Source organism: Falco naumanni, chromosome 6 (genome assembly GCF_017639655.2).
Source record: "Falco naumanni isolate bFalNau1 chromosome 6, bFalNau1.pat, whole genome shotgun sequence".
Lineage (NCBI taxonomy): Eukaryota > Metazoa > Chordata > Aves > Falconiformes > Falconidae > Falco > Falco naumanni.
Window position 1 is genome coordinate 40,561,530 of NC_054059.1, and position 13,071 is coordinate 40,574,600.

Here is a 13,071-nt window from a genome sequence, read left to right on the forward strand (position 1 = left end):
TATATGTCTGTTTAAATATACATATGTAAAACATAAGTTTGTTTCAGCTTGTGGCAGACCATTATTTTTATGCCTCACAATTCAGGATTCTGTGCACAAAGTGGCACTATAGTACTATTCAGTATTCACTACAGTCAACTAATCTATATGCTTAAAATAAGTAAAAAATATTTACCACAATAAAAATTTATTAGAACATCATAAAAGTTTGTTGATTTTTTTTTCCCCTGTTATAAACAGTATTACATAATCTACATCAGAAAACACTTTCTGGTCACTCTCCTCTGATACTTTTATCCATATTTATGTCTCTAAGATATACAAGATTGTCAGTTGCAAGAGAATGACAGCAATAGAAAGAATTAACTGTATTTATCTGACAAACTCACTCTTAATAGTCTGCACAGCAAGTCTTCCCTGTATCTGATAACAATTAAACCAACTGCTAGACATGAGCAAGAAGTTTCACCTAACACTGTGTGACTACAATGAAATTATCTTTACAAGTGAAATTAATCTTCACAAGTGAATTTCACAGGTTTAGGTTTGGTTTTTTTAAGACAAGTTGGAATCACTGTACTCCAGACCTTTTGAACATTGTAGTTATTTAATTTCTAATCGCAAAAAAGATCTTACTGAGGGCCTAAATACAAAACCACAACTGTTTTTGTATGTAGTGGTATATTCTAGTTGCCCAACCAATCGTTGAGGCTGTGCAGATTCCATTCTGAGTAGCTAGGATCAAATACAGACAACATGTAGACAGGCAGGAGCACACAGAATGCTGGGCTTAGCTCCCCTACAAAGCCTAAACTGCCAAGTAACACCCCAGTGGTAGAAGTTCTACATTTTCTAGCAAACATTTCACATCATCTCACAAGAACCAAATACTTTTTTATTCCAGGTCACGTGTATACAAATCACAAGTCTCCCCAACTTCTGAATTTGTAAATGTTTATTAAAACATATTAGTGAACACCTCAAAGGCATTCTTCTAAAGGCACACAAAGAGCTAGCAGTAGCTAGAGAAATCGCACATCTTAAGTTACACAAGTGCTTTGAAAGTAACTAGAGCCAAACTATTTCCTGCTTATTTACACTATATTTGATAATTAACCAGCAGCGAAGAGCAAAGCTACTACAGCCTTGATTTCTAGAAGAAAAGCTTAATAATAATTACAGGAAATCCAATCCCTTTTTCTTTCTTCTATCTCGTGATCCTGGTACAGCAACCATCAAGTTCTGCAACAACTACAACCAATAACTAAGGCAACTCTTTGCAAAGGATGCATTGTCAAGTTATACAACCAGTATTTAAACAACTAAGCTGTTTTAAAAAGCCAATAAGTGATACAACTAAGATACATACAGATATCTAAGCACAGAGCTACTTACAGCGAACAATTGCACAGCACAGTTCCTCTCAGAAATCTGTAATTCCAAGGAGTTTCAAAGGAATTACTGGTTTTGGCATGGGGATTTGTATGCATGTACTTATGTGTACATATATGTATATAGATATGCATAGGCATATATTTAATTTAGAAGAAAAATGGAAGGAAGGGGAGAGAGATGTCCTCACTGCCAATGCAAATTCTTTGAACACTTTTCCTAGTACAGGTATTTTAACCCAAAAGCAACAAATCTTTCACATCTTTTTGAAAACTGAAAAAGTAGAAGAGACATTTGTCTAAATACTCTGTTCTGAATAACAACTTCCACTTAATTTTCATAATAAAGTATGACACAATGATATTTTATTTAGAGGCCTGTATGTTCTATGCAGTATTAAAATAATGAAGCTCAATTTGGAGAGCTTAATCTAATTAACGATACAGAGAAAGGCCACAGAAATACAGAAGTGTTACTTCCTTTATTTGCTGTTCTGTACTTTCTTCCACTTTACACAATTTCATGTGCAAATGCCTCACTTTGGACCCCGCACTCCTCCATTACAACAGGACCTCTGATTTCTATTAGGGAAGAATAACAAAACATCTTATTTTGACAATGATCTTATTTTGTCATTGAAAACAGCTGGGGCATATTTTGACAGGGCTATTTTTCCCCAGTTGTTTTAAGAAACCAGACACAGGAGTTCTAAATAGTTCCTCTAATTAAATGAAACCATTCTCCCTCAAAAAGGTAGGTGTACAATAGAACAGAACACCCAACGGAGAAAGTAACGTTGGGATGCAAACAAGAGCACTGAGCTTTCCTTAAGGTGGGTGGAAGGGGGCGGGGAAGGGAGGTGTGTGTGGCAGGAACCAACCCCAAGATAAACATATTGCTGTATGTAACAGAACTAGTCATGGCTTAACCTCATTACACAGGTATGTGACAAACAGTAATTGAGATAAAGTGCAGTCTCCAGGTCTCTAAATGGTCTCTAGGGGTTCTCCAACGAACTTTTAGATGAAAAAACACTGTCCCAAGAGCTACATTCCCTCATAAAACTCACTACAGTGTCTCAGGACTGACAGTACTGAATGAAGAAGAAAATTCTGGTGTTAAATCTACAGCCTTATAATCCATAATATTTTCGTATTTAACACAACCTTCTTCCACTTATACTCACTACAAAATCAAACCACCAAGTGGAAAATACACTGCTTCCCTAAGCAGTATCTTGTCAAAAGCAATTCAGCGTGATCCAAGGGTAGCATCACATGAAATTTACATTTAAAGACGACCACAAGGATCAAAAAATAATTTAGGGACTAAAAAGATATACTTACATCTGGATATTCTTTTACAGGCACATATAGTTTCTCTTGTAACTGTACAATAGGTCCCACAGCATCTGGTAATTCTGCACTTCTCTTCTCCGTACTACCATTTAATGTGTCGTTATACATGTCTTTCCGTACTCTGCTAATTTCTGTGGGGGGAAAAACGTATATTAGGTATTAAATACAGTAACAGATTATAATCTAGCATGATAGTCTTCTCTTTCTAATCTTTCCCAAATCTTAATGCCATTTTCTTCCTCTCTTTATAACTATCATGGTAACGTGAAAGAAAAATCTACTCTGGTTTCACTTTTTTTTTTTGTTGTTTTAAACTGCAGCACCCATCTTCAAATGTTTTCTTCATGTGTGCAAGTTTATGGAATTCAGCTACTGAAGTAAAAGTTATGTGCAGCCCCTTAGAACACTTACAAGATTGCTCACATCATTAAAAAGTATATAGAAAGTTATTTTACATATTTTTAATAATAAAGCACTTCGAAAGCAAAACAAAACAAAACCTAACAAAACAAAACTACATCTATACACTACTGTTTGCTAGTTATGAAATTAACCATAGCATTTGGAAATGAAATGCTGTATCTTTCAGCAATGAGAAAACTGTCAACTCAAGGATGCAGTTACTGAGCACACAGTGTGAAAACAAACTAGTAAATATCGTTCTACTGACTACCCCCAGTGAGATAGCAAAAAAATTAAGACAAGTATGGTATCAGAGACCTGGGCAACCTCTATATACACACAGAAGTTCTACTACTTCATTGCAAAATAATGAAGAATTCCTCAACAGAACCAGGGAATTTACAAGTACTGATTTTACCGATTACATCTGTATTACCCACCCCTCGAAGTATTTACTTGCAAGATATAGTTGACTAGTTATGAACAGGGTGGTTAAAAATGGATCACTTCATTCAAATCCAAGCTAGTTTCACTAAACTGTAACCATCTGAGAAAGGACACAAAACTTTCTTTTAGTTAACTACAAAAGATATCATTTCTAAAACTGTTAAACTGGTATTTAAATTGCTGCTGTAAGAATAAAAAAAAAGTCATATTTCGTAACTTACAGAACTCCCAGTAGTATAAAATTTTCCCAATGAGTTTATTCCAATATCACTAAAGAATTATTTAAAATTAATTTATTATCAAATTCCAAACTGAAAATTAACATTTAAACTGGTATTGTCCCCAAAGCATGAAAACTTATGATAGCGTGGGCTATAAAGATGAAACAGGTACCAACAATTCCAGTCTTTTACTTAGAATTGCTACAACTGCTTTCAAAATCTTCAGAATTAAAATGAAACTGAAAACAGAAATTTTATTATTTCATCTGACCACAGGAAGCCACAGAAACAAGAAGTCACTTGAAACTCGATCAGCAGACAAGACATTAAGATAACCTCTGTTTCATAATCAACACTTGAAAAACCAGGGGTGAGAGGGAGAGCATCAGAATCAAGTCTCTGAAACGCAACAGACCTAACTTTGAATTAATTCAGGCTAACTCGGTTCAAACAAACTTACTGTGCATATTCAAGGACAAGTCATCTCTCCACTGGAAAGTGACATAATCATGTATACTATATAATAACTGAGTGGTTAACACCTGTTTAGAATGGAGAACACAAATTTCATCATCATATAATCACAGCTCAAGGAAAAAATCCACAGCTGCTTCTACACTGACAATTTTGGCAACAGGCATAAAACCCTCTGAACTAAAAGCAGTATTTATACTGGCTTCAGTATATAAAGAAATTCTTTAGCACATCTCTTTGAACAAATATTATTATCTTTTGGCAGACTTTGTTTCCTTTTCATTCTCTTCAGATTTTCCATTAACTTACACTACACTAAAACAAGCTAGACAGTCTGCCGAAGTACTGAAGCATAAGTAGCGACATGGTCATTTTTATTTGTATTTGGCAGCTACAGAGTAGTCGCACTGAAAATTTCATTTTAAATTGTATCTTTCATGTAGAATATAATCACTAACATTAGATATCCTAGTTTTCACAGGAGAGAAAGAACACTTATTTTAATCTTTCCCTCGCAAATGCTCGTACATCATATTCATGACACTCTAGAGCGAAACATTCAGAACACGCACAGATAGCATGATAAGCTGACTTGAGGACTACCACCGAATTCTGGCTTGTGTGAAACAAGTCATCTATCATGCTTTGAATGCTATATGGAACGAAGACACCTACCAACCCACAATTTTCTACTCCACTACAGGATCAGACACCTGAAATTTTGTTTTCTTTGCATATGTAGGTTCTTATCTTCTCACTTTACATTCAAGCCACTGGTAACACTGACAAACATCAGGACAGGGATAGTCAGCTACATCAACTCAGCATTACCACCAGCTCCCTGAGTGCTACTGTTTCTGTTGCCTCTTGGCATTTTATCTTCTCTCTTGCCTTAGACACTTTCTCCAAGACCTCAGAAGAAACACTCAGAAGCAGCAGGTGAAGTAAAAACCGTGTATTCCCAGGTTTTCTTTAACTACTGATGAGGTCTCCAAACTCCCTTTCTGTATAACACACTGTCTAGGAGCCTCTCTTTTCACTTCTCTTGTATTTGGCAGAACCGAAGGACTACTGTTTAAATTCTAAAATAAGTGGATCAAGTCTCCAGTTCACCCATTCTCTCTCACCTCTAACTATGGATAGCGCACAACCTATCTACCTTCCCAAATTGCTAAGTTAGCCCAGCCAACCACAAGCATGATCTGAAATACACAAATTTAAGTAATTTATCTCCTTAATATGCATCCTGGCATTTTCCAGATTCTGCTGAAACTTTTTATGCATTTTCAAGATACATTTCAAGATGCATTTTTCCTTTATGACCAACAGCAGTTTTCTCAGATACCTGCATCTTGTTTAATGATACCTCTTGTGTCTCAACAAGAGTACATACAGAAGTAATTAATTTTGGTAACAATTTATTTTTACTGTCTCCATTAAATCAAATTCAATTTCTAGCCTCTTGAGTATCTCGCAACTTTGCCACTCAATTTAAGCAGTTACATACATCTATAGAACTACTTGCTACTGCGTTTCCAACACCTCCATCAGGAATCTATGTGAAGTGCAGTAGAATTCCAGAAAGCCTCACCAGCATGTTAGAAAAGCTGAAAGCTCTACTCTCCTTTAACCTCGCCAGCCATTTTATTCCATTCTGAAATACTTAGAAATACTTAAAAATCTGAGGACAGGAGAGATACAAAAGTAGGGAGGTCACATCCTCAAAGCACACCTTTTTAATTTTTAACCATTAAACCCACACATCATTAAGAGGAACTCAAGTAAATGGCCTTTTATATGCATTTATTTCACATCATTCCTTACACACAAGGGAGCAGTTTTCTTGCCTTCCCTCCCATAAAGCTTCTTTGGCATGTCTCATGAAATCACACTTCCCAAGTTCATTTGCAAGGCTTTAGCTCCTCCACATTTACAGTTCTTTACAAATTCTTCCACCATGATATCTCACAGGAAGCCAACTGATTTAAAAATAAGGAAAATTCTACTTTCAGAGCAAACATCTAAGCACAATTCTAACTACTTTATCTCTGTCTTAACACCACAGTGGTAATTATGTTGCATAACGCTCTAGGGATTTAAAAGAGAATTAATAAGGAGAGATACTTAATTATAATAGTAGATATGGCTAAAAAAAGCATACAGCAGCTTCACCATACCTCTAAAACCTGTGAGCTCTGCCAAGGCAGTAATAGGGCTCCCTCTGAAAAGATCTAAGTACCCATCTCTACTATAAGTAGAAGCAGAAACTCTTATAAAGAGTTTAAAAATCCACATTATTCACCTTTAGCAATACTCTGGTTTGTATGTTTTAAGTAATACATTTAGCAGTAAATGACAAATTTGTCTTGCTCACAGCAGGGCAGTGAAGGAATAGGCTCAAAAAAAAAAAAGAAAAAAGACAAGCTGGTTTCAATATAATTATCTTGTTCCGCTTTAATAAAGCATGACATAGTCACCTATGGTGGCAATGACATGCATTCTGGTCCAGGAGAATGTTCTCCTTCCTCTGCCCCTGAAAACTATGCAAGTAATGTAATCTTTTGTTTCCTTCATCTACAGATACTATTTTTTAATCCCTCTAACACCTTTCTAAGATAGATCTGAAGCAGGGCACACTGTTTATACTGACTACATTTGCCTACAGAGATGTACTTTCTTGATTTCTTCCTGACACATAACGATAAAGTATTCTTCCCTCTTAAGCACATGAAAGACTGTTCAGATGAATGTCTGTCATCACATTAAAAACCACCAAGAAGTTAGTACTTTTCAGCTGTCAATTATCATTCTCTTAGAGGAAGTAAGACTCTGCACATGTGTTTAAGACTGTTGGATTGCAACATAAAATGGGTTTACATAAACCACTCACAGCAAGCATATTCAACCTAGGAAATCACTGAAAGGGTGCAAATTCTTCCTCTCCCATCACTTTCAGAGTTGCAAACCACCCTCATCCCCAATGCCCACTGCTTTACAGTTTCTTATCATGAATACTTCTTCTAAATTATAAAGCTTTATCTTTCAAAAGAAGAGCAGACTTGGACACCAGTTTTAAACCAGTATGTTCCTCATTGCAGTTTAAACCAGAACTAAGAATTTGAAGAACTGAAACAAATAATCCAATGTTAACAATTTGCTCCAGTTTAGCTACAACTATTTAAACAGAGCTAAACTGATGCCACTCTCAGTCTGTGCTCCTTTCCTAAGTCTAACAAGTTAGGCCATCAACGGACACAGAATTTAGTTCTTCAAACTGAAAAAAAGTAAGATGTGTTTATCTGCCACAGAAGAGCCACTTCTCTATCATGCTTGATTTTTACAATACACAGCAGATGCGGATGGAACAAACCAACAGCCACAATCAGCAAGAGATTTGGAATGAATCAAAACAGTAACCATCTTAACACCAGTCAGCATGCTTCCTTAAGGAAGCAAAGCCCCACACACTCAAAGATTCTCAATCACAGGCTAGTTTTGATATGAAAAAAAAAAACTATGAGCAAATTTTTTAAAGTTAAATTTTTAAGAGATAAAGTAAGAAAAACAGCTATGTTCATATCACTACAATTCTACACAGCAGTTGGATCTCAGTGGTGCATAGAATATTCAGTTTCAGTTTTCTACTTTCTCACAGGAATCAAGTTATACCCAAAACAACAATGACTTTTTTTTTTTTTTTTTTTTTTGTACAGAGAGAATAACTACATATTTTGACAGGCAGAGTTAATTCTTACAATAAATTTGTTTCTTATGGACTATGGCACTAAAAAGTGTAAACAGTGCCCTCAGTATTTCCATATTAACTTTTCTGTGAAAAGCGAAAAATTCTGATATCTATCAGAGATGACTTTAGTAAGTCCACTCATATTCATATTTAGTAAGTCCACTCATATTCATACCAGCACACATTAAGCTGAGGGGGCAGGTGGGGAAAACAACAGATTCCAGTCCCTTTTAATGTTTGGGGGTTTTTTTAAGTGTAAAATGCAACAAAATATGTGCAAAAAGTTAATATGTTTATAAAATATTTTTACTGCATGCAACTGCTGCTAGATCATTAATTTAGGAATTTAAGAGGCACTTTTAAGGAATACATTTTTTCCCATTCTTTTGCAATCAGATAGGTCCCCGAACTAGGAAATTAAGGTTACAAACATTCTAACATGCAGACATACAATTACTACTTTGGAGACTCGAATTCCACTGAATGTGGATCCAGGGTTTATCCAGGTAGACAATCCATTCTATGTCCCATTAAAGCATTACCCATCAATTAGACAATGGCAACTAGATACCAGTTCATCTTATATTATACAGTGTTTTCCTCAAACAGCATCCAATAATATTGTAAACAAAGCACCTGAAAAATGTAATCAAGAATGGAGAAAAAAAGCAGAAAAAGTATATAAATGTATTATTCTGCTCTTATTGAAAAATGTCTAAAAGACAGGTGGATTATAACATCTCTTGAAAGCATTCTGAAGGCTAATACAGTGTGCTCAAACTACAAGATGAGAAGTGTGCTGACACTCACCCCCTGCCCAAAAAGAACTTTGTTGACCCAACCTGTACCAAATTTGAATACAACCTTTATTATGAAAAGTTAAAACAAGAACCAAAACAATGTGACATCACCCTGTTTATGCACTATATTGATCAGCATTTTCTCTCAAAAGAAATGAAAAAGAATCCATACGTTCTGGACACCGCCACTGAGAATATGGAGTACAAGTCATGTAGCAGTGTCTCTGAAAAAAAAGTGTTTGCATTTCAAATTTCAATTCATCTTTTAATGCATTGGAAAAACCTCTAGTTTCTTCTCCTTTGTTCCTCTGAACCCAATCTATCAGTACACTTTCGATGATTAAACTGTCAGTCCAATGATAAGTGGGCAGCACTTTCAGCAATTTGTCAGCACTCTCAGTATCAAAATTCAGTCATTTCTTTTGCAACAGCAGCCCGCAAAACTCCTTCTGTTGTGGGCAGTTGTAAGGTTTGCATCAAACTGAGTTCAAAACCAAATACAGCACACTCATCTGTTCTCTTTGTGTAAATGTCAACACAAAGCTTTTAAGTGCTTTATTATTGGTGGAGCATTGCAACTCGTGTTTTCTACTCTAGCAGCTCTACTATGCTTACTTGGCAAAGAAATAGTTGGTTTTATTCATCACAATTCTAAGTCTTCAAAGTTAACACCACTGCTGTTTGCTACTAATGCTGATGCAGCAGAAATAACAACACTAGCAAAAAATCAAGTCATTGTTAATATTGTGCCACAAGGACCTGTACCACACATGCATCATCAGTGTACAGACTAAAATGTTGGCAAGCACTTATTCTACCCACCCCCTGCTATTAATCAGTGAAATGCCTGAGCATCAGGCAAACAAGATCCTTCTTTCAGAAACCAGAGTTTAAAAAAAAAAAAAATATAAAAATGAAAATCAGACAAAAATGATCCAGCATCAAAGCTGATAAAACAGTCCACTTCTAACAATTTTTCATACATCAGCAGTTTTGGTTTAGAGCATGACATTGTACTGACAAAATTAACTTGCAGATTTAAAACTGCCATGCATTTGTTTCAACTTACTAAAACTTGCATTTATGTAATTTAATACAGTGGTACGTCAGAACAGGCCTGATCAAAAGTCCATCAACCCTGCATTACCTCTGACAGTGGCAGTCTGCTTTCAGTTACGAAAAATAATATAAAGATTAAACAATCTCCTCATTTTTTTGGTAAACTCAAAAAGCTGTACATTTGAGATTAAGTCCTGTATCTCCTCATATCCCAGTACTATGCTCCAAAACACCTAAGAAATTTAAAAATCTTTACCTTAAAAAACAGTTTAGTAGCTCCTAAGAGGACAGCTGAACAAGCCTTTCAACAGTCTACTTGGTACCTTCAGCTAACATCATCTAGCAACTGATATGCTGTCCTTGTAAAACCAAAAACTTCTTAAGGTAATTAGCCAACAAAGAGAACACAGTACAATCAATCTAAACTTTTAAAGAGTTAAAGAAAACTGTTTTAAAAGTCAACATTAAAAAAAAAAAATCAGGAAAATTAATCCAGAATAATCATTTAAGTCTCAGCATTAGATAAAGGATACACAGTAACTCAGTTAAAGTAAATGAGCATAAACTGTTCTACTTAATACAAAGTTTCCTTATAACATGGGCTAGAATAACAGTGTCAAACTCTTCAAAGCATTTTCCACTAGTAAAGTACATCAGCACAGCACAATCTGTTGAACAGATTTGGTGGCTCAGATTCATATGAAGCTTAATTATTACACTTTCAAAAATCTTCTACTCCAGCTTTCTTTAGCAGCAAGTTGCCCCCAAATACTTTGTTACAAGTAGCACAGTTATTTTTGTTTGTTTTTTCAATACCCAGTAGCATGAATCAAACATTTGGCCTAAATGACTTCATACTTTGATGCAGGAGAATCAGCAGCAACAAAATTCTGTATGAACTACTAATCAGAATCAGACAGATGAAAACGGGGCCCTCAATTCTATGAGATTTAAATGACATGACTTGTTGCTATTTAAAAACATCAGCTTAATATCAGCTCAGACAGAACTTCCACGGTTTTAGTTCCTCAGGTGCATATTTTTTGAACAAAAATCTTTTACCTCAGTTTACTGCCCATTTTTTAAATTGCTTTTTGTGAACAATGCAGACTAACAGGTCTGCAATTGACAGTCTTTACCCAGACACTCTTCCACACTCCTTACGTTTAAAACCATCCATTCACGAGTCAATTGCTGTCCAATTTCTACAGGTATCTTCAGCATATGAAATAAATTGTATTTATATTGAACAACTATGAAATCATTTAATGGAAAGCTCTCCAGTTAAAGCCAGAAGGACATTCTCTCAGAAAGTACAGTGAGCACTTCAGAAAACAACAGCCTAACTCATAACAGAATCCCCTCAGCATCAGCACCCTATGCTATCCTGCCAGTACGTGCAAGGAATGCCTAAAAGTAAAAGGCAAGATGCTATTTTATGACATTTTAAACAAATTTAAACAAATTCCTGGTTGAGACCCTCCAAAATAATCAGTTTTGAAGTTCAGTGAAGAATTAATTCTCATGGAGTTATCCATATTTCATGTTTGTTTGTCCTTGAAACTGAGAGAAAAATCAGATAGTGAAAACTACTAAAAAAAAACCTTCTTGAAAGAACTAAATAACCACACCATTCTATTCTTTCCTGTTTTCCAAGGGTGCATCTTAATGAATTACTGAAAGTAAAATCTCACTCTGAATTGTTAATGCTGCAACCTTGGAAAAGTAATGACCTCATAATTTACAACGAATCCATAAAGCACATGCAGGTGTCTTCTCAACCTTTTGGAAACCATCCACAAACATCCTCCACAGTTAGCAATTACTAGAAGACATTCCATTGGTTAATGCTCTCTTGATCTTTTGTATAAAAGGAGTGAGGGCATTTTTTTTTTTACTTCCATGATCGCCCAAAAATAAACTATTCACTAACACAGCAATGTTCTGGAGGAGTTCTCCCTGTTTTACCGATTGTTTTAACACCAAAGTAAATTTTGCACATCTTCCAAATACAAAGGCATTCCGAGGGAACACAAAACTTTGTGGCTAATATAAAGTATTTCAAGAATTGTTGGTAAGTGAAGATGCATATCTGTATGTCCTATCAGTTTTTCACATAGCTTTGTATCAGTCTTTTCCTTGTCCTAAAACTAAATCCTTTAGAGTATATGCATACAGTGATCACCTGATATATTAAAAAAAGCTAGAAATCTGGACCATACATACATAGTCAGTGAGTTAAAGCAAGGGAAAAAATTAATCAGCCTTAGCTGATTACTCATGAAGAACTAACATTATATATTCTTTATTAAAAAACATACACTATACCACTATTGAGATGCTGAGGAAGATTAATTATAATCATAAAAACCTGGACTTTGGCACTAAGTTTTTGTACCTGTGACACCTAAAATCTGTGATCATTAGTTATCAACCAAGCAATTTATCTAATACTGCAAGATATGAAACACCCAAAACTGATAAAGCAAACATCTAATCATAAGCAAATTACTTGAAGTGAACACCTCCAATTATAACCTGCTAGCATATCAAAACAAAGCTATTCCAGTATTTGTAAAAGCAATGTCTCTACATATACAAAGTACTATTCCATAAGAGGCTGACCTGAGGTTTTCTTCACTTCAACTGGGACCTAATCCATTTGAATAGGACCAACTAGTTCCCTTCATTCCCATTCCCAATTTTATTTTTTTTAAAATTGACCGTGTACAACAGTAACACGATCCCACTTTCAAACACACCGCTCCTTATCACCTGGTACTGTTTACATGCTGCCCTGCCCTGGCTCTGTCAGCATTTTATTCACTGCACTGTAAGATAAAGTAACATTTTTCTGGTTGACAATTACCGGCACCAACAAGCTAGTAATCTACCACATTATATACATCAACTATTGCTCTGCTGTGACTTTCAATACATTATCAAGATGCAGTGTGCAACTTCAAACTAACTAGAGACTTCCCAGAGGCATGCAGTACATAAACAAAATTTCTACTTAATCACAATCGCTACTTAACCAAATACATGAGCAACACCGTAACTTATAAAGTTTGGTAACACAGCTGGCCAAACTACAGCCCCAAATTAAGTATTACTCATCTGTGTTAAAAGATTATACATGTCCAACATATCTTTTAGCTTATATTTATTAA

At 35.3% G+C, this 13,071-nt stretch overlaps 1 protein-coding gene across 11 annotated transcripts in view; it reads right to left on the reverse strand.

The window, feature by feature from the left end:
• The window catches only part of QKI (QKI, KH domain containing RNA binding), a 159,908-nt gene that overhangs the window by 119,086 nt on the left and 27,751 nt on the right, over window positions 1-13,071 (reverse strand). For all 11 annotated transcript variants that reach the window (XM_040598388.1, XM_040598386.1, XM_040598387.1 and 8 more), the window contains exon 2: window positions 2,739-2,881. In XM_040598388.1, coding sequence (XP_040454322.1) covers window positions 2,739-2,881 — 143 coding nt within the window. The remainder of the gene's footprint in view (window positions 1-2,738; window positions 2,882-13,071) is intronic.